This window comes from Gracilinanus agilis, chromosome 2, assembly GCF_016433145.1.
Source record: "Gracilinanus agilis isolate LMUSP501 chromosome 2, AgileGrace, whole genome shotgun sequence".
NCBI lineage: Eukaryota > Metazoa > Chordata > Mammalia > Didelphimorphia > Didelphidae > Gracilinanus > Gracilinanus agilis.
Genome location: NC_058131.1, coordinates 188,701,809 through 188,722,545, shown reverse-complemented (window position 1 = coordinate 188,722,545; position 20,737 = coordinate 188,701,809). Strand labels below are relative to the sequence as shown.

Sequence of the window (20,737 nt, the reverse complement as noted above, 5' to 3'; positions counted from 1 at the left end):
AATTTCCCCTTATTATTTCTTCTACCTTTTGAAGGATGAATTTTATACAAAAGCAAGTCAATAACTGTGGAATAACGACAGCAATACAGAGATAATGAAAAAGACAGAAAGTTAGAGAGACAGAGGTTTCCAGAGAAACTGAGGACAGAGCTAGATTTCCAACATGTCTTGAGAAGTGCTTTATTATACATCTCTACCGGGCTTCTGAGTTCTTTCTGCTTTGGTAGTCTATGAAATCACATACTCAATTTCCTGTTCCTGTGCAGGGAGTCAGGAGTATATAATCTGGTGACAAAAATCACATATTCTCCTTCCTTTGACTTTCATGGAAATAATCTATATCATTCATTTCCCTATATGTCAATTAATGGATGTCCTTAAATAATCATACCATCTCAATACATACTTCTTGCCATTCTCCCTTTTTATATCATCCTTCTTTTGAAAAACATATATCTTTCAAAAGTCAATGTTTCATCATGGCTTTCATCATTCCAAATCTCAGTGAAATTTAGGAGCTTGCCAATTTTTCTATAACAAGTTGATCTGCTAATTGGTGATAGCTTTTGTACTCTAGCACTTCAATATATAATATGGTATATGAGAAAGTTGTAAAAAGAATTGGAAAAAAACTTGGAGAGATTTATGTGAAGTTATATAAAAAGTGAGATGAATAAAAAGAAAGTTGTACATGATAGCAGCAATTATAAATGAAGATCAACTGTGAACAATTTAGCTATTACCAGCAATGCAAGGATCCGGGGCAACTCAAAATGACTCATGACAAAAAAAAGTCTATGCACCATCATAAAAAGAAACTGACAAATATTGAATGAAGATTGACATATACCTTTCTTCCCTTTATTTCCTCCATGAACTTTGTGCTAATGTAAGCAATATGTTTCTTATTTCACAACATAATGAACATGGGGATATATATTATGTGATAACACGCAGGGGAGAGAGGTCAGAGAAGGTGAGAGAAGATGGATCACAAAATGCCCAAAATGATTATTAAAAATTATAACAATGTATAATTTGGGAAAAAATTAAAAAGATATAGGAAGAAGATGAAAAGACATCTGGACAAAATCCATCTCTGACTTGAGAGAATATTGTAAACACATGGATCAATTTTACATGGATCAATTTTCAAACTATCTCAAAGAATTAAAAATATTCATTGAACAGGATGAAATGCTATTATTAGTTTATTTAAAAATATAACACATTAGCAATGGCTAACCTAATGACCTAGTTTTTCATTTCTATATAGTCTTCATGAGAATGATCTACAAATATATTGAGAACATCCACGATGAATAGTAACAGACAGTTTTCTAAATTAAGTCATATCTTCACAGTCCTACAATTTAATGAAAAAGAATGAAGCAATGATGGATAACCTATCAAATTGCAATCCTCATGCCCCTAGACAGGGCAGAGAGGAAGTACTCACATTTGTCTACTGGGCAGAGTGGTAGATCATGTGAGAAATGTCCTCAGCTGCAGGGGAGAGGGGAAAGGGAGCAGCCCCTCTCTAGCTCACATGCCATAGGTCCACCAGTATGGGAATAGAGCATACAAACCCATGTGTGATTATTTTTTTGTTGTTGTTGAATTGGCTGAATACTTAGTCTTGAAGTTTTTACAGCAAAATATTTTCTAAAATGTTTAAAAATAGAGTACATAGATGACCTAGGATGAGCCTAGGTTCAGAAAGTTCTGAATTTAACTCTGGCCTCAGAAACTTACTAGCAGTATGATTTTGGACAAGCTAATTTGTCTCTCTTTTTCCTTAATCTACTGGAGAAAGAAACTGAAAATAACTTTAGTACCCTTGTCAAGAAAACCCCATGGACAATATGATCCATAGGGTCATGAAGAGTCAAACAAAAATTAATGCCTGAAAAAAATAATTAAAATTTATAAAATCATTTCGGATGTTTTGATACATAAAAATAACTTTTTAGTTTTACCAATTTTTATATAAAATTACAAAAAATCAGGAAAAAATATATGCGATTGATATAGGAAAAAATCAAGTGGATGAAAAATGACTAATGAACAACTTGGACAGTTGGATGGATAGTACGTTGATTTACTTTATTATAGCACTTAAAGATGAATGGGAAAAGTGGATTGATAGAATTTAGAAACGTTCTTTTAAAAATGTGTTCTCTTTCTGGTCTACTATGTATTTAGAAATGTTCAGTTTATTTGATGCCTCAGAATTAAAATAAAATTTTTAAAGCTGTGCAGTGCTTTGATGATGTCACATTTTATCTACCTGAAAAAAATCTCTCTCTCTTTTCATTCCTGTCTCTTTCTGCCTTTTACTCTGTCTTTCACTCTTTAAATCCATATTTTGGTGATGGTGTAAATTATGGATAAATTACATGGATTCAAAAGAATATAAACATTTCAAATTAAATGTGGCCCAATATCAAATGGAGAATATCATGTACACACATAAACAGTAGCATTTTGAATGATAATATAATTATAAAAATCTGGCCATGAAATTAGGGAGATTAAGAGAAATGGATATAAGATATATAAGCACTACATTTTTAAGCAAAGACAAAACAATGAAGGAGAGGAAATTCTCTCCAGGATATTGGATAGTCTTTCTGTGGAGAATATTTACAAGGCCATGAACAAAAACTGTAATTGGACAAAAAGGTGCTGATGGAGAGAAATTTAGACCTGCGTAGTAAGTAGAATCATTGATGAGATATCATGATGAGCTTCATTGAAGTTTCAAAGAAGATAAAGCTTTAGTTTATTTTTTGGTTTTTACTAAGAATAATATTTAAGGAGTGATGCTAAGTATCATTTTAAAAATAACACTGGTTTAGTAGACTTAAACGTCTTGAAGATTTGCTTCCTGTTATCACTGAACTCAGACATAAGGTCTAAGATATAGTTTCCTCCTTGCATCCAAGCATTTCTTTTAAAAGATTTAGTTCAATAAATAGCTCCTAAAGCAAATTTTGCTATGCATGTCAGCATTATGACATGTGGGAAGAATTTAGGCAAGTGTGAAAATCTTAAGAAATGAAAATTCTGATTTGGGAATGCTGAAAACTTTCCTACTTTGCCAAAAAGGACTGATAGATAATGTGGCCAAAGCTGAAATGTGTTCAGCATCTTATTCCTGGATAAATGCTGCCATTTGGTCCCCTCCTACATCTGAACAGAATGACAGAGGAAGACTGCAGCATCCTACACACACCAGCTGTCCACTCGCCCGCCCTCCCCTCATTCCCAAATGCAGTTCTTCCTTGCTCCCAATATTTTTAAAATTCTATTTTAAGAAAAAGAAATATGTCTCAATGGAACAAAAAGGGGAAGCCAATTAAATGACCACCCAGCCTTAGCAAACTATACATAAGTTATTCTAGAATTAACAGATAGTTTACAATCCAAAGAACTATTCAATCATTTTTAAAATAATCAAAATATCCATAAAGATATATTTGAAGATAAATAAACTCAACATGTCCTCCATACCAGTTTTACAAACAGAAAAGTAAAGGGTGCGAATGGGCTTTAGTGAAAAATAACATCAATTACAGATCATCTCCTTCAATCCAGAGAGATTGTTTTTAGTAGAATGTACTAAATACTAAATATAACAATTCTGAGCAATACATAAAATAAATATTTCGTATGTGGTCAAAGTAGTACAATGATCCAAAGATAATTATTCTAAAATCAGCTTTACATAGTCAAATTATAAAATAATCTCAAGATTCAAGCAATCTGAGAAATCATTTAGGCCTCTCCAATAGGTAAAGAGTGAAAGAATCTGTACAAACTTCCACAAAATAATTGAAAATTATTGACAATAATATGAAAGAATGCTCAAGATCACTAATGATTAGCTAAATGTAAATTCAAACATCCATGATGTTTTAAATTATATTTGGTGAAATGGAAAAGTTCACACAGTATGGTATTAGTAAATTTTGGATGAGTTGTGGGAAGACAGGCATGATAATGCATCACTGGTGGAGCTATATATTGATATAATTTTGCAAAGAAATTTGATATTAAAAAAATAAGATAGTGCAGCAAATGTAGTATTTCCCTTTAGATGAGAACACAAGTTTCCATTTAAAATTCATAGTGAACATTAAACAAAATATGACTACCAGACACTGGAGTTTACTGTAGCCTACATAGATATGCTAAGATATCCTAAAATAGGTGTTTGTTTAATTTTCAACAATTCATCAACCTAACGTAATAAGATAATAAGAAATTCTAGAGAATTTACATGGTAGTTACAAATTTCTAAAGAAAAATATATCACTATATCCCTTGAGGGTGCCCAGGGGAGTGAAAATCATATGTTTCTTTAGTGGAAGGTTACATGTTGCTCTTAGACTTTATTTCTACTGCCTAGTTTAGGGTCTGGTACATAGTGAGACCTTAATAATACTTTTTGATTGATCAAAAATTATTTTTTAAATATTTAAAGTAAAGATACAATGTTCATCTCAACAAAATGATGAACAAAGAAATTCAGAAATTTTGATATGCATATGTAGGATTGACTCTCAGGATTAAAGGATATTTCTTTTCTTCAGCTACATGAGAGCTAGCATTTACATAAGTGCTTTAAGATTTACAAGGTACATTCATTAACTCAAATAATGAGATATTTTTAGAATAATTTTTAGATGGTGAATATATATTTAGAATCACACATATTTCATACTTTTAGAATCACATATGCGAGGAATTGTCAAAGCTTAAGGGTACTTCAGAAACCATGTAGTCTTATCTCACATTTTAAAAAGAATGTGAGGTCCAGAGAGGGCAATCTATACTTTCTGACTCTCGCTTTAATTTTGTTTCCTCTGTCTTGTGCTGCCATTCAATTAATATGAATACTCTTATACTCAATACAATCAATTTTTTGAAAATACATGTGCATGAGCAAACTCATTGATTTAGCTAAATCTTTACTTAAATTACTAACCTGAGAGGAAAGACATGGCCAATTATCCTTTCAGAAATTTTCTTAGACTGCATAAGATTACCCAGCTAGTAAATTGTCAGATATATGATTTGAACCATGGTCTAAGAACTCCCAGTGCAGCATTCATTTGATTCTTAGCTTAATAAAATATTTCTTTGTGAAACTTAATCAAGCTTTTGGGGGTTAATTTAATTGCTTCTTCCCACCTGTAGTTGCTTTTATGTTGTCTCGTAGAAGCCATCACAAGGGCATATTTTCTCCTAGCCTCACTCAATAAACCACATTCAGCCTGTGTCATTCATTCCAAGAAGGATCTTTCTTCTTTCTTGATCATCCCTCATTTCTTTTGTAATTAACTCCTTCTTGCCAAACATTATAATGTATAAATATTTTTTGAAAAGAAAGATATTTATATGACATGGAATTAGGGAAATTTAACAGTGGATGCAGCATCATATCTGTTTTTTAAGCAGTGAACCGTACCATCATGAAGAAAAAAAATCTTCTCTGCTATTAATCAATCCAATATAACTTTGCAATAGTTCCCATTTCTTTCTTCACATTTATATTCCCATTGCATTTTTTATTATATAAGTGGATCCCCTAAACCCAAATCACGTAAGGTTTCTTTACCTGAGTAAAATGAAAGCTGGTGACTTGTTCCTTGTACCTCCTAAGACCAACAAGCCCTTTTCATTATTTCCTCTTACTTTCTTCATTTTCTTTGATATGATTGTTTTGCTTCCCAAAACAGAATATCTCCTTAATTCATAGAAATTCATATTCATGCTGAAAACAAGACTGGGTGGGACTATTATGTCATTTTCCATGTGAAATTCAATGTAAAATCCTCATACTGAAAATGCAATGATCTTTTCACCATATTAATTTAAAGCATTTCTGATAATTAGGAAAAATATGGAAACATTCCATTTAAAGAAAAACTGTAATTCAAGAAAAAATTATATAATCCAATGAACTTAATGATTTTAAAAACTGGCCTCCACTTCTCTCTGAAGTTAGGGGAGCTCAATATCTCTACTATCTCAGAATTTCAATTAGAGAGCATGTGGAAAAACAGAAATATTTATCCATGCCTCATGAACATATGAAATTGTTTAACCATTTTGGAGGATAATTTAGAATTCTATCTGAAAGGCCATACAACTGCTTCTACTCTTTGATCAAATAAACAAACAAACAAATATACAAATTGATTGATTGATTAATCAGTTAATTAATTAATTAATTAATGGAAGTTAGAGAAAACCAGAAAGCAGCTTGGCAGAAACTAGACCTTCACCAGTATCTGCCACCATTTACCCAGGTAAAACCAAAATGTATATATGGCCTAGGAATAAAGGGTGATATAAACAAATTAGAATAGTTAACACATTACTGATCATGTTTATGAAGAAGAGAATAAAGCATGAATAAACAAGAGAACTGTGAAATGGTAAACAGATAATTTTGAACACACAAAATTGAAAAGATTTTGAACAAATAAAATTAATGTAGCCAAGCTTAGAAAGAAATTGATAAGTTGAGGGAAATTTCTTATAAACAATTTCTCAGATAGAGATTTCATATATAAAAGAAAGAGAAATCTGTCAAGTTTATAAGAATATGAGCCATTCTCCAATTGATAATGCTAAAAAGATATGAACAGTTTTGGGATGAGAAAATCAAAGCAATATGTAACTATATGAAAAATGCTCTAGATCATTAATGATTAGAGAAATGCAAAGAAAATCAACTCTGAGATAATATCACATCCTTATCAAAATGGCTAATATGATGAAAAGGTAAAATGACAAATGTTGAATATGTGGAAAAAAGAGAGACATTAATATGTAAATTGTTGAACTGTGACCTGATTCAACCATTTTAGAGACTAATTTGGAATTATGCTCAGAGTTATAAAACTATGTATATACCTTTTGACCAATAATACCACTATTGCGTTTATTTCCTAAGATGATCAAGGAAAAAGAAAAAAATATATATTTTGTAAAATATTTATAGCAGTACTTTTTCTGGTAGCAAAGAAATGGAAATTGATGGGAATAATGGAATACTATTATGCCAGAAAAAGTCAAACAATATGATGATTAAAAAAACCTGAGAAAACATATTTGAAGTAATACAAAGTAAAGAGAGCAGAATGAGGAGAAAGGTGTACATAGTAACAACAATAATACATGATGGTGAACTCAGAATGAAAAAAATTATTATCAATATAGCAAGGCTTCAGGACAACTCCAAGGGACTCATGATATAAAAGGATATCCAGTACCACAGAAGGAACATATAGAATGTAGTTTGAACCACTCCATTCTTCACTTTATTTCCTACAAGAATTTTTCTCTAGTGTAAGAAAAATATGTCTTCTTTGCATCATGATGAACATGGAAATATGTATTATATGATAATATATGTATATACTAAAGAATATTACCTTCTTTGGTGGGGAGTAGGGAGGGAAAAGAGGGAGAGAGTGAACATAGATTGCAAAATGTCAGAAAATGGATATTAAAATTGTATCATGTTTTGGGGGAAAAATTAATTTTTTAGAGAATCAATATATCTAAAAGAATCCACCACAGTACCAGGGAGCTATTCATTCAAATAATCATAGACTTAGAACTGGGAGGTTACAAAGGAGGGGAAAGCATCCCAATTGAATGATTCATTTTATTAATAACAATTTGGTATAGCTATAAAATATCAGTAATAATAATTGACAAAATCACTAACCAAAGTTTTTTGAACATTGAAACAGCTGTTGTATATTCATTAATATTTAAATATATAATTAATTTACTGAGCCATTGTCATGAAGGATTGTAGGAGCTAGGTTCAGCAGTGGTAAGATCTCTGGGTCTGGAGTCAGGAAGAATGATTTCAAATCTGACGTTGGACACTTATTAATTATGTGGGTCATTTATGAACTGAGGAAATAACTTCACTACTCTTTGTCTCAATTTCTTCTACTACAAAATGGGGAGAATAGCAAGTACCTCAAATGAATGTTGTAAGTATCAAAGGAAGTAATAGTTACAAAGTGCTCATTGTAATGCTGGGAACATAATAGGCTATATAAATCCTTCTATCATTCTATCCCTCCCTTCTTCCTCCCTCTTCTTAATGTCATGGATCTATAACTGTAAGGAATCTCAAAGACTATATAGTCCTATGTTGTCAAACCTATGGCAAGTGTGACAGAGGGGACTGTTCCCATCCCCCTCTCCACCACATCTGAGGACATTTCTCACATCACATCACATCACATCTACTCAGTAGCCAAATGGGACCACTTCACTCCCCTTGTCTGAGTAAGGAGGTGGCTCATATGGGCATAAGGGTTGCAGTTTGGGAACTAGGTCTCTAAAAGGTTTACCAATTATTTGTCATCCTTTTGGCTAATTTCAAGGGCAGTAAAAGGTTCACCATCACCAATATAGTCTAATGCTTTAATTTTACAGTTGAAAAACTATAGTCCTAGAGAAGGCAAAACGATTTATCCAATACTGCAGAAGACACTGTTGAAACTACAACTTCTGACTCCAAAGTCAGTACATTTAAAGGACAAAAATTATTTCTGAAAACAGTTTTGAAATGTCAGGTGTGTTCTATAACAGCCAGAGACTGAGAGATCACTTTGCTCACTAGTTTTTCAATGTATTCATTTATAATTCAATTTAATGGTTTCCACTATCAAATGAATGTTACAGAGAAGTCTCACCCAAAATACCTTCAACCTTAAGGAAGTGTCTTGAAGTTTATCTACCAAAGTTTACTCAATATCTAGGTAAATATCATGGCAAAATGCTACCTAAAGAAATAAAGAACAAATAAAATTTCTAGAGGAATATTCATGTTAATGGCTAAGTCATAAAAAAATTCCTAAATTCCTACTAATATTCATTTACAGACTGCCTTTTATCTTTCTTCTGTCATCAATCTTTAGCACAGAACCTGGCACAGACTGGGTGCTATTAGCAATTAGTTTAATTGTAGATTCAATAATTCTCAACTGGTTCTTTCTAAAGTAAAATGTATCTCAAAGAGGGAACACAGTATGGATATTATAGTTGTATGTGACACCAAAAATAGGAAAATAGATAAATAAAATTAAGAGAAACAATATGTTCAGAAAATGACTTTATTTAGGTGAAGAAAGATAAAAATATATAAAAGACAAGTGGCTACCCTCATAGTCCAGAAGACAAAGTTTGGTGTCCTGACTGATAAACATATTGCTCTAGTTATCTGGAGAATTTAATCTTTATTTTACTTTGTTCTTCCAAATAACATACACACCAAGGCAAATCCTTATGAGATCTCTGTGGGAGGAGAAGCAAATGCCAGCAATATAAAAAGAGGTTACTAAGATAGAGACAGAGGATTAGCCAAAAACTTATTCCCACAGAAGTGCATCATGGTGTTCACTCATCCATATAAGAATATTTTTATTTGTTTCCAATTGTCTTTACCTAAATATCAATGTGTACATATATATATACATAGATCATAAGTATATAGATTAAATAGTTATAAATATACATATAGCACTACACATTAAAGACCTGTAGTTTGTAATGCCTCACAAAGATTAAGTCAATTACTTGAGGCTTAGAGATGTTAAATGATAATACCTAGCATTTAATGTATATATCACTTTATAAAAATCTTGATTCTGATGACTCATGGGTAGGTGGTATTATTATTCCAATTTTACAACTGAAGAAATTGAGAATGAGTGTGATTAAATGACTTGCCCTGAGCTTTATAATTATTCAGTTTCTGAAGCAAACATGGAAGTGGTCTTCTAAAATATAGTTCCAAAACTCTATGAGTAAGCAATTTATCTGTAATAGGATGTGGTCAAATAAACACATAACATGCTTTCCCTCAAAATATATATTGACAGAAATAACACACACACGTTTCATTTCATGCTATTAAAGACCAACAAATGTTCCTTTAGAATTATAACTTAAAGAAGGATATAAGATGCTTGTAACCAAAATACATTATCCTCTAACCACTCTTGTACTAGGAGAACTACAATAGTCACGCTGCATCCCCAATGCCTCCTCTATTACCCATAGTGAATAAATCTAATTCCAGAAACAAGGAATAAAATAACGAATTGCATGCAAGCTGCTTTAATCAGTCAACTGAGTATCTTAAGTGGACTAATGGGGAATGGCACAGGTTTCTAATATATTAGCTCCTCTTTTCCTCCGAACAACATGGAAAGATACATTTTATAGCCAACCATTATGGGCTGGCTGCTTTGGAGACAGTTTAGTGATGTTAAGTGATAAAGGTATTATGTAGATTTAAAGCTTAGAGAAAATAATGGATAGATATAACCAAATCTGAAAGCCAACAATAACCATTAATCTCATAGTAAGCATGATATTTCTTAGCTTCTCACTTACTCCCTGGTTGTCAGCAAGATACTTAATGGGATTTAACCCTATCAGGCTGCTAGCTTTATATTCATACATGGAGACATTCAGAGTTTTAACTGGTAATTTTAATATCTGAGGCAATACAAATTGTGTTCAGGGAAAAAATAATAATGTGTCATTGAGTGAGAAAAAAAAGCTCATTTTAAAGAGGGTGAAAAATCGAGATCGACAACTTGGCTACAGCTACTTAATGGGAAGAAAGAGATCATCTAGTAGTTTCCTATTTATTTAATTCTCCTTGGGAATTAAGTAGTGTATAATATTTGTTTCTTCTGCTGAAGGACTTAGTGTTGTCAGTGCCCCCTAAAGGTGATTTCATAGGATTAATTCCACTCAGTTTTAGGTACAGGTCCAGCTCCATTGGTAGTGCTATATCAAAAGTGGCTTGAGTGAACAAAGACTCAATTTACCCAACCTAAGAAAATGTTCTTTAAATCAATTTAATTGTCATTTCCATCATAGCAGTTTACATACTTGTGTAATAGAAACAACCACAATTTTAAAAATCCATCATTTGACTAACCATCAGAAAGTCTGCGGATGAGCACCAGATAAAATCACCTTACTACTTTGGAATGATTTGGAACAAAAGAAAATTAGATACAAAGCTGAGGATATCAAAAATTAGCTTTTCCTTTTATTCTGTCTGTCTCTCTCTTCATTCCTACATATCTACATGCACGCATATATCTGTGTACACACATATGTGCCTGTACAGAGAAAAATTGTTTAAACATTTATGGAATGTGATTCCAGGGGAAATACAAGGAAACATGTATTTTGTACACCTGATGGCCAAGTACTCTTTGAATTATAGGATATGTCTTTATATAATAAAAGGACAGTAATGTTAATGCTTTTCTTTAGTACATACTGATTTCTAATCATAGTTTGTCCATTTGCTTGATTAGCCACCAAGGCATAAAATCATTGCAATAAGTCTATCTAAACATCTTAGAACAAAATCAATAAGCACTGAAAAAAACAAACCAAAACAAAACAACAAAAAGAAAACCTCACCAGTCACCATCAATGCCTTTTTTCAATTCAAACTTCAACTTAGACAGAACACAAGTTCAAATGACATTCTGCTTTATCTAAGCATTTCAGACCCATACAATTGCCTCAACGTTATCAAGAAAATACTTCAGAATTATTTTTCAAAGATCTCATTTCACACACCAGGTGTAATCTTAATTGGTATTCAGAACTTCTGAAAATACCATATTGCAGGAAAGTTTTCTTGGGATGAAAAAAATCTGGATAGTATAAAAATAAATTTTGTGCTAAGTAATCCAAATACTTGAATAAAGCAACCACATTTGTGTCCTCTTGGTAAGTCATATGAAATTGTTGACTATTATTTATAGTTTTATAATAGTAATATAAAGTTACATTCATTAGAGAAGTGGTATGACTTCAGAGTCAATATTGTATTTATCAGTCAAAAAGAAAGCCTATAAACACAAGAATAATACACCTACATTAAAATACAGTTTAAGTACCTTACCTTCATAAAGGGCTTTAAAACCTTGAGCACTCACAGCAAAGTCTGTAGTGAACCAGAGAGTAAGTATAGATCCAGTGCTCACTATAGAAGATGGCAGCTGAAATCCAGATAATCTATAAAAAATGGCAATAATAGAAATTAGAAAATCATGTATTTATTGATGAAGTAGCTTCTAATCTAGAATTCTAACATGGTAACCTTTCATTTAGCTTATAGCATTGTGGAAATGAATAACTGAACCATAGACATTAGGTGTCATCTGATCTATTTTCCTCATATTACAGATGTGAAAATTGAGAGGTAGAGAGGGGGCCTCAAATTCACATGGCTAATGGTGAAGATGTGCCTTATAAGTGATTTTTGGATGGCTGAAGCTTACTTTCTAAGCCAAAACGGTATATATTTTTAACTTTCTTAGAAGGAAACAATCATCAACATTATTATAATATTGAATGATTTCTTAAAAACAACAGACAATATAAACTTTGCTGAATGGTGTTATAGAGGGTAGTATGGTGCTTCTGTTAGATGGGCCTGACAAGCTGGCCCAAAATCTCTAGATGGTAAATGTATCTAAGCTGAGTGAGGATAGGGGTGCCTGGGTGGTCACCAAGGTGTGCTGACAACCACCAGGGCTTATGAATGTTCAGCTCAGCTAAGCACTTGACCCCACAAACAGTGCCCAAGCCAAAGTTAACAAGGGAGAAGCTGTATATTGTTCACAAAGCTCCTCTGCTATTCACTTGGTCTTGAACAGATATCAGTCTTCACTTTGAGATATGTTTCAAAGAGTTTAATGCTATAATTCAAAGGGATAGGATTCAGGACAAGGAAAGTGGTGTTGGAGATGGCTATGCTAAACTTAGGGAAGTTAGTTTAGGCTAATCAATAAGTAACAGGTTAGCAGTTGGCTGGAGAGGCTTCTCTCCCTCCCTGACCCTAGTCAGACCCGGCCATAGTCTGAACCAAGTGAAAGGAAGGGATAGTGATATTCTTCTTGATAGCAGGTGTTGATGTTTATCTCTCAGCCTTGTTTCAGTAATAGGTCAATGGATATTATGAGACAATCAGGTACAGGTGTTGGATATACAGGTCAATAGATCTACCCTTCACCACCCAGGACCCCTTCTCAAGACTGAGACCCTGAAGCCCCCTCGGCTTTTATAGTGGTGGTCTCAATTGTCTTTTGCCCTTGGCTCATGCCATCTGGGTAAATTCTAAGTTCTACAACCAACGATCTGTCACTCAATCTGGTCTCCATATTCTCCCAGAGGTTACCTATTACAATGATTACCTCAAGGTAATAATTCTGAATACTATTTATTACTTCCAGCACCACCACCGCCATCATCACCACCATCACCAGCATCCTTTAGGATTTTTCTTTATTCCCCTTTTATTGTCAATCCCCTATCACTTTTCACTTTGCTCTGTCCAAACATAATATAATATCTCTTTATTTATGGATTCTTGCCTTTCATAATGAAATAAATCAGATAAGCATAACACAAGACTATAAGAAGAGTATGCTAAGTAAAAGTCAACAAAGTCCAGAGTAAACCTGAAAAGTTTGATTTTACTGTACATTTCTGACAGCTGTTATGAGTTCTCTTCCTTCAAAGTTTAGGGTGATGTTACAGAGGGCATAGGTTATCAGATATCTCTCTTCCAGGAAAAATAAGATATTGTATACTGTCTTCTGCAGGTATATTCTTTCCCAAGATAGGAGTCTTATCTCTATTCCACAGTAAGCTTTATTAATCACAAGCAGGATTAGATCAATTTAACCTATGGATTCAGAGTGGTTACAGAATATCAAGAGAATGTCCTGAATACAAAGAGATAATGTGAAAGAAACTAACTTTAACATTAATCCTCAGTAGGAACAATTCTGGCTTACTCTCATAATGAATGCAACCATATATTTATTATAGTTTCTATATTCTATAGCAGAATGGATGTGTTAAAGCCATTCAACATAGAATTTTATGGAATCTAACAATGGGTTAATAAAGAAAATTATGAAGTTAAATATGTAATAAGGAGAAATGCTGGCATTATATTTAATATCAGATTAAGTTACCCTTATGTAAAGAAAATTGCTTCATTTTTCCATAAAAGCAATGGTATTTTATTACTTAGTTATTTTATTGATTATAATTCTAGACTTAGATGAAGAGATCTTACTGTCCAAATTGGACTTTTATTACTAATTGCACATGGAAAAATAATGTGAAATGTTGTTAAAATATATAAATATCAAAGATGAAAAATGGAATTACTTTTTTCTTTCTCTTTCCTCTCTCCATCTTCCTACCTCCTCTCTTGCTCCTTCTTTTGCATTCTATTTCTCTGTTTCCTTCTTTGATCTGTGTTCTTTTTTCTAATTTTTAGTTATATTTTCTTCCAATGGTAGATAGTGATGTTATAACAAGCTTCATATAATACCTGTCATACAATATAGTGCTTTAAAGTTTATAAAATACATAACTCAAACCATAATAACTTAAAAGGTCTTTTTCTTTCAGAGTGTTTTCAATTTAAGAATTTTCAAATATCACATAAGTGCGAAAACAGTGTGTGTTCAGCATCCCCAGTACAGGTCCACCATGGTGCTTGATCTATAATCTATGGACTTTTTCTTTTTCATTTGGATAAATATACTTTGGTATAAATTTTTCCTTTTGTTGTTCTATCCATTTTATTTTAAACTTTTAAAAACCTAACTTTGAGAAGATGTCCACAGAGTTCACTGGTCTCTTAAAGATCCCTTAATACAAAAAATCGTTCAATAACTCCTGATTTAGTAGATTATAAAATCACAACCTTCAAACTGAAGGGACATTATTAGAATCCTCATTTGGTTTAATCCCTTTATTGTAGAGACAATCAACCAAGACACCAAAAATGAAAAGATCCACCTAGGAGCACACATATATATACACAATACCTTGAACATGTTAATCATTTAAGGACTAGTGTCCAAGCCAGGAATGTAAGATGGTGTTCTTGATTCTATACCAAAAAATGTTTAGTCATCCAAAGTTCATCTTGATTTTCCTGAAGTCATTTCACAAGACAATGGACTACTGTACCTACAAATAAAGTTAATTCTCTGGGAACATTTCTCATATCACTAGAAACTCACTAATTTCAATCCTCAACATTCTATCTGTAGGTAAAAATACATTCTTATTTTTGTAACAACTAAGAAATATTAATATGCAATTAAGAAACTTAAATAATAAATATTGTTTATATTTGTGATTTTTCATGATACTTTAGAAAACTTCATAGTTATATCACTGATCATATTAAAATTCTCAGGATAACCTAGGAGTTTTACTGTATCCAGTCACACAACAGGTGTTTTTTGAGTATCTGGAACATACACATGACTGTTAGGCTACATTACACAAATTAAGCCTGTAAGTACCATATGGATATGTTCTATCCAAAAAAGCAAATCACTTATGAAGGTAGGATGGAAGCTGACAGCACCTGAATTTTGATTCTTTTGTAATTCCACTGAGGCATACTGGGTTCCCATATGGTACTGTCTGCCAAAGAGAAGCCTCTGACACCAAATTCTGGCACTTGATATAAAGGTATGATTGGAATTCCATGGTACAACAAAAAACACAATTATTCATATAATATGTTTATTTTCTTTTTTCCTGTTTTTTCTCATTAAGTGAATTAATATTTGGCTGGGGATTTCATGCCTTAACTTCTTATATTTTCATGGGTTAAAATACTCTAATTCCTTCTTATCTTCCTTTCTTCTTTCCTCCCTCCCTCCATCCCTTCCTTTCTCTCACCCTTCTTCCTCACTTCAATTCTCCATTCTCCTTCCTTCCTTCCTTTTGTTACTTCCTTCTTTTTTTCATTATTTCCTTCCTTCTCGCCTTCCTCCAGGTGGGCAAAAGTAGTGTGTTCGTGTCCTTTCTCTGACACATAGCACAATGCAAAGAATAATGAATTGGGAATCACAAGACAAATTCAAATCCTATTTTTGTCACTTCCTGTTTGTGCGGCCTTTTCCAAGCCTCTTGCAATCTAGGCCTCTGTTTTCTTTTTTTTTTTTGTTTTGTTTTCTTTTTATTGTAAAAACATACTAGATGGCCTTTACACACTCTTTCAACTGCATAAGTGGGCAAGTGATACCATCTTGTGGGTCCAAATAACTTATTATAAGTTATAGAGATAGAGCCTATCTTCATTTGTATTGATAGATATTTCTTCAGATTCCTCTATATTAATATCACAGAAACAATCCCATCTCACTACCACCAATAATGGACTAGGAAAATGCTCTTAAAATAGTTTCATCTAGATTTCACTGAAACATTGGTTAGATAGTATTCTTGTGGATACTGAAGATGCATAAATGAAATAATAGTTTAGCTCTGTCAATTCAGACCAATTTAAATGATCTTATCTAAAGATTAGTTTAGCAACCTTCTGAGATATATCTAGTAAAGTGCATACATTTTAAGAAATGGTTTGAAAAATATATGTTTAAAATGGAATTTTTATAAAGTTTCAAGTTAATGCAAAATGTAGCTAATTTTTTATAATACAATCAAGATAAAAAATTCTCATTGGCTTTAGCTGATGGAGAAAAACTAGTACTACAAAATTTAGTAGAGAACAATATGAAGTCCTACATGTATTAAATACTCAACTTTACAAATTCAACTTATCATTTTAAAATGAGGATTTGAGAGAAAAGTCTCAATAACCAGATTACTACTGAAGTCTCTTCTAACAATAGATCTACTTATGCTATAACTCTATGGACAGTAAAATATGTCAGCCAAAAAATAACAAATTAGTATAAATTGCATTAAGTAAATCATAGATTCTAGGATGTAGGGAGTGAGAGTTTCACTTCTTTACACTGTATCTGGATTACTTTCATCAGGTTTGGTGTCTGCATTACAGGAAGATCCCTGATATGCTGAAAGAAAAAAATTCCCTTGATCCAAATGTTTGAGGGTCAGAATGAAGAATAATATTTAGCTCAGAAGGAAAAAAGATTAAAGGATGACAGGATAACCATAGCTAATTATTACAAGCAATGTTGCAATGAAGCCAACTTATAATGGCTCCTGAGAGGCAATTGTTAAGTTTTCTCAGTATCTTTGAACATCAGCAGATGCCACAAAACAGGTGCTGATTAATTGTTTTCTTTATTGTCTAGATGTAAACAAGTGTTGGAAAATATTAATAATTTACATTAAACTTAAAAGTGTGTGCTGTGTACACTTCATTTTTCTGGAGATTTGGTTGTTAAATATGGATTACACATCTGAGATTATGAGAATATCATTTGGAAGAAGTTTTATTTCTCTTCCTAGATATACAAAGTGGAATTTACAGAGAGATAAATTCAATCCCATTGTAATGAAAGGAAATGTTAAACATTAAAGGAAATTAGGCACTCCCCAAATTCCATCTATTAGAGCACTCACAAAATGGAGTGGGCTATCCAGGATATTTTAAGTCCTGAAAACTATGTCAACTAGTGGGCCACTGAAAATGTAGATTTTTGATTTTAATAAAGTAAGATTAAAGGGAGAAAAAGAAACTGCTTCTAATATTAAAAAAATTTGCACAAGTAGAAACAGATTCCCCCACCCTTTTCTTTTTTTCAGAGAATAAAACCAAAACAAATGGATTACAGAGAGGCAAGTTTCAGCTCAGACTAAAAATTAACTCACAATTAAAGCTATCAAAGAATGTAACAGTCTCCTTGATAATATACTATGCACCTCTCTCCACTCCCATTCATTGGAGATATTCAAACAGAAACTGGATGATCATCTGACAGAGATGCCTTAAAAGAAGTAACTTTGCTAAGAGGAAAACTAATACATTGCATTTATGTTTGCTTTCAATCTTGAATCTATGATTTTTAATTCTAGAGCAAGTATCTTATGATGCTAATCACTTTTAGGGTCATATTTCTTTTCTAGTATGTTTTCATTCTCACCCAGGAGAATGTGTGTGTGTGTGTGTATTTTAAAATAATTCATCTAATACCAGTATATAACTCATCAAAACAAGAATTTCACTGGCTATTAGACTTTATCTGTAGTCAGTGATTTTAATCTATTGAGAGGACACAATTATGAATCCCAAAGCCTAAATAGTGGAAGCCTGTTTTTTTCATTACTTTCTCCCCTTCTTCTACATTCCTTTGCTATGTATGACCTTACTAGCCACTTCCATAAGCTGGGACAGTTTCTGACTATTTCCATAGCAATAAAGTTGAGGAGACTATTTGAAGGGCTACCTCTAATTCCAGAAAGTAATTTTGCTTAGGGATTTATGAAAGGATTTGACAGTGGTGAAAATTATTACTGATTCTTTCTAAATGATTAGGATTAACAAATTATGAATGTCATAGAAGTGGGGAGATGAGAAAGAAATGAAGAAAGGGAATAAGAATTTATTTAGCACTTGTGTGCTAGGCAATATGTTAAACTATACATACATACATACATACATATATATATATATAAAATTTCATTTGATTCTTTCAACTACCCTTTGAGGTAGTTACAATTGAGGAAATTAAGAAAAACTAGGTAAGTGACTTGCCCAGTGTCACACAACTTGAATTAATCTGAGGATTAATTTCAACTCAGCATTTTTCTAATTACAGGTACAGTGCTCTATTCAATTCAGCACACAGCTGTCTATATAGAATAGATTCATAAGAAAAAGGTATAAAGGCCAGGCTTCAGGTATATGCTAAAATAGATGTTCTCTAAAGCCTCTTTCAGCATGATGATCATATGGTTTTATACTTTCTTTTATTGTTTGCTGAATTATCAACCTAGGGGTCCACAAATGTGTGTTCAATGAATGAATGAACAAGTCAGGAAAATAGTTAGGCAAGAAATAGGAACAAGGGTTGCAGTAAGAAATCAATTTTGTTGTCAATGAAAAACTATAGTTAATGTCACTCTGAACATGTCTCTGTCTTTTCTATCTTTTTCTAGTTGTATCCCTGATGTCCTGTAGAATCTCATTAGCTATATCTTTTGCTGAAAGAAAAGCAATTCCCTTCTCACTTCTAGCTATCAGGGTAAATGACAGAGCACACCTGCCAGAGATGAATGATTGTTAGGTAACTGAGAAATGATTTGTGACATTCCTTCTATTTTCTATGTACATGTTCACTCTGCAGAAAACATGAGATTCTGAATTGAACAAGTTTATTTCTGCTTCCATCTCTCCTGAAATTGCTAGGATGAATTGCATTTGGAAACATCCAAAATATTTTATTGAGCTGTACCCACAAAATCCTCAAATCACTGTCAGAAACATAACAACCTTGAATTCTGTAAGTAGTGATGTTTAAAGAGAAGAAAACAAATAAAAACAATTCTTGAGAAATTCTAAGCAGAAAAAGAGCATGTATACAGATACAATTATGGTTTTCCAAAACAAATAGCAAAAGAATATTACCAGTGAATATATTAATCCTCTGTCCCCTGTAATTCCATAACAACCACATAGTTTTACATTATTAATACACAAATAATCAAATAGATTTTAAAATTTAATTTAAGTCAATGTGATTCACATTTGAAAATGTTTTATCCAAATGAGAATCAGGTGATTATAAGATTTAGCACTGAAAAAGGACAACTGAGACCTAAGTACAATGCTCTTATTTGCAGAAAAAGAAAGTAAGGAGTGTAGGGATCATTTTGTACAAATTCATACTAATGGTAAATTTCAGATCAAAGATTTGAACTCATGTTCTCTAAAACTGAATCCAGAAGGCCTTTTATATCATGACAGTTATAGAGGCAAGGGGATGATTCTTTCTACACTGAAAAACTAAAAAACAAACAAAACAATAAGAAACATGGAATTCAAAACTAATCAAAGATACTTCTATTTCAAAGACAGATTAATATCAAAGTGAAAGAGAATTTATATATCTCTAGTTTGTATGGTAATATATTTTAATTGACTGATTAGTACATATAGCAATAGAAACTGGATTCACCTAATTATATATAGTAGATGATGTTGCACAGGGACAAAAATATTTTATTTAGTGAAAAACCTGAAAAATTTGCAAAAATAGGGTTGTGAATCATGAAAACCAAATTACAAGCTCAATATTTAGCTAGTCTTATTTTGGGGATCAAAGCATTCTAGATAGAATCACTCATGAAGTTTATGCTACATAATGAATTTGGTCAATAATCCCAGTTTTTCAGTAATAAAATAATAATCAATATCTATAAGGACAAAAATGCATAATACAAATTTGGGAACACTCTAAATATCTTCTCTCTCTTAGATATGGAGAAGTAGAAACTTCAACTTTACAATGTATACCTCAAGTAAATAGGACTAATTTTAAAGTTTTAATATAATGAGAATTTTAAAAGTTTATATTAGAATTTTCACAGCCAGTAAGGAAAATTTGTAAGAAATATTGTGCCTAGTGTTTTTGAAGGTGATGTCAAAATCCTTAAAATTAATTATATATATTATTATGTTAATGAAATATTATAAGAAGTAATGAATCAACACATAGTTATTATATATTGATTATCTGACAAGAGTCTGTATTAGGCAGTGGTCATTCAAAAAGGGAAATAAAAGGAAACAGTCTATCCTCAAGGAGTTTACATTCCAGCAGGGAAAACAATATGAGTAGGGGAATTTGTCATCCAAGTGCTTTGAAAATGGATGGAATTCACAAGTTTGCCATCT

General features: G+C 32.2%; 1 protein-coding gene across 1 annotated transcript in view; it reads right to left on the bottom strand.

Annotated features, from left to right (window-relative positions):
• CSMD1 (CUB and Sushi multiple domains 1) overlaps positions 1-20,737 on the bottom strand; it is a 2,120,031-nt gene that overhangs the window by 1,794,127 nt on the left and 305,167 nt on the right. Inside the window, exon 4 of the mRNA XM_044659558.1 lies at positions 11,987-12,099. Within this exon, the coding sequence (XP_044515493.1) occupies positions 11,987-12,099 (113 nt within the window). The remainder of the gene's footprint in view (positions 1-11,986; positions 12,100-20,737) is intronic.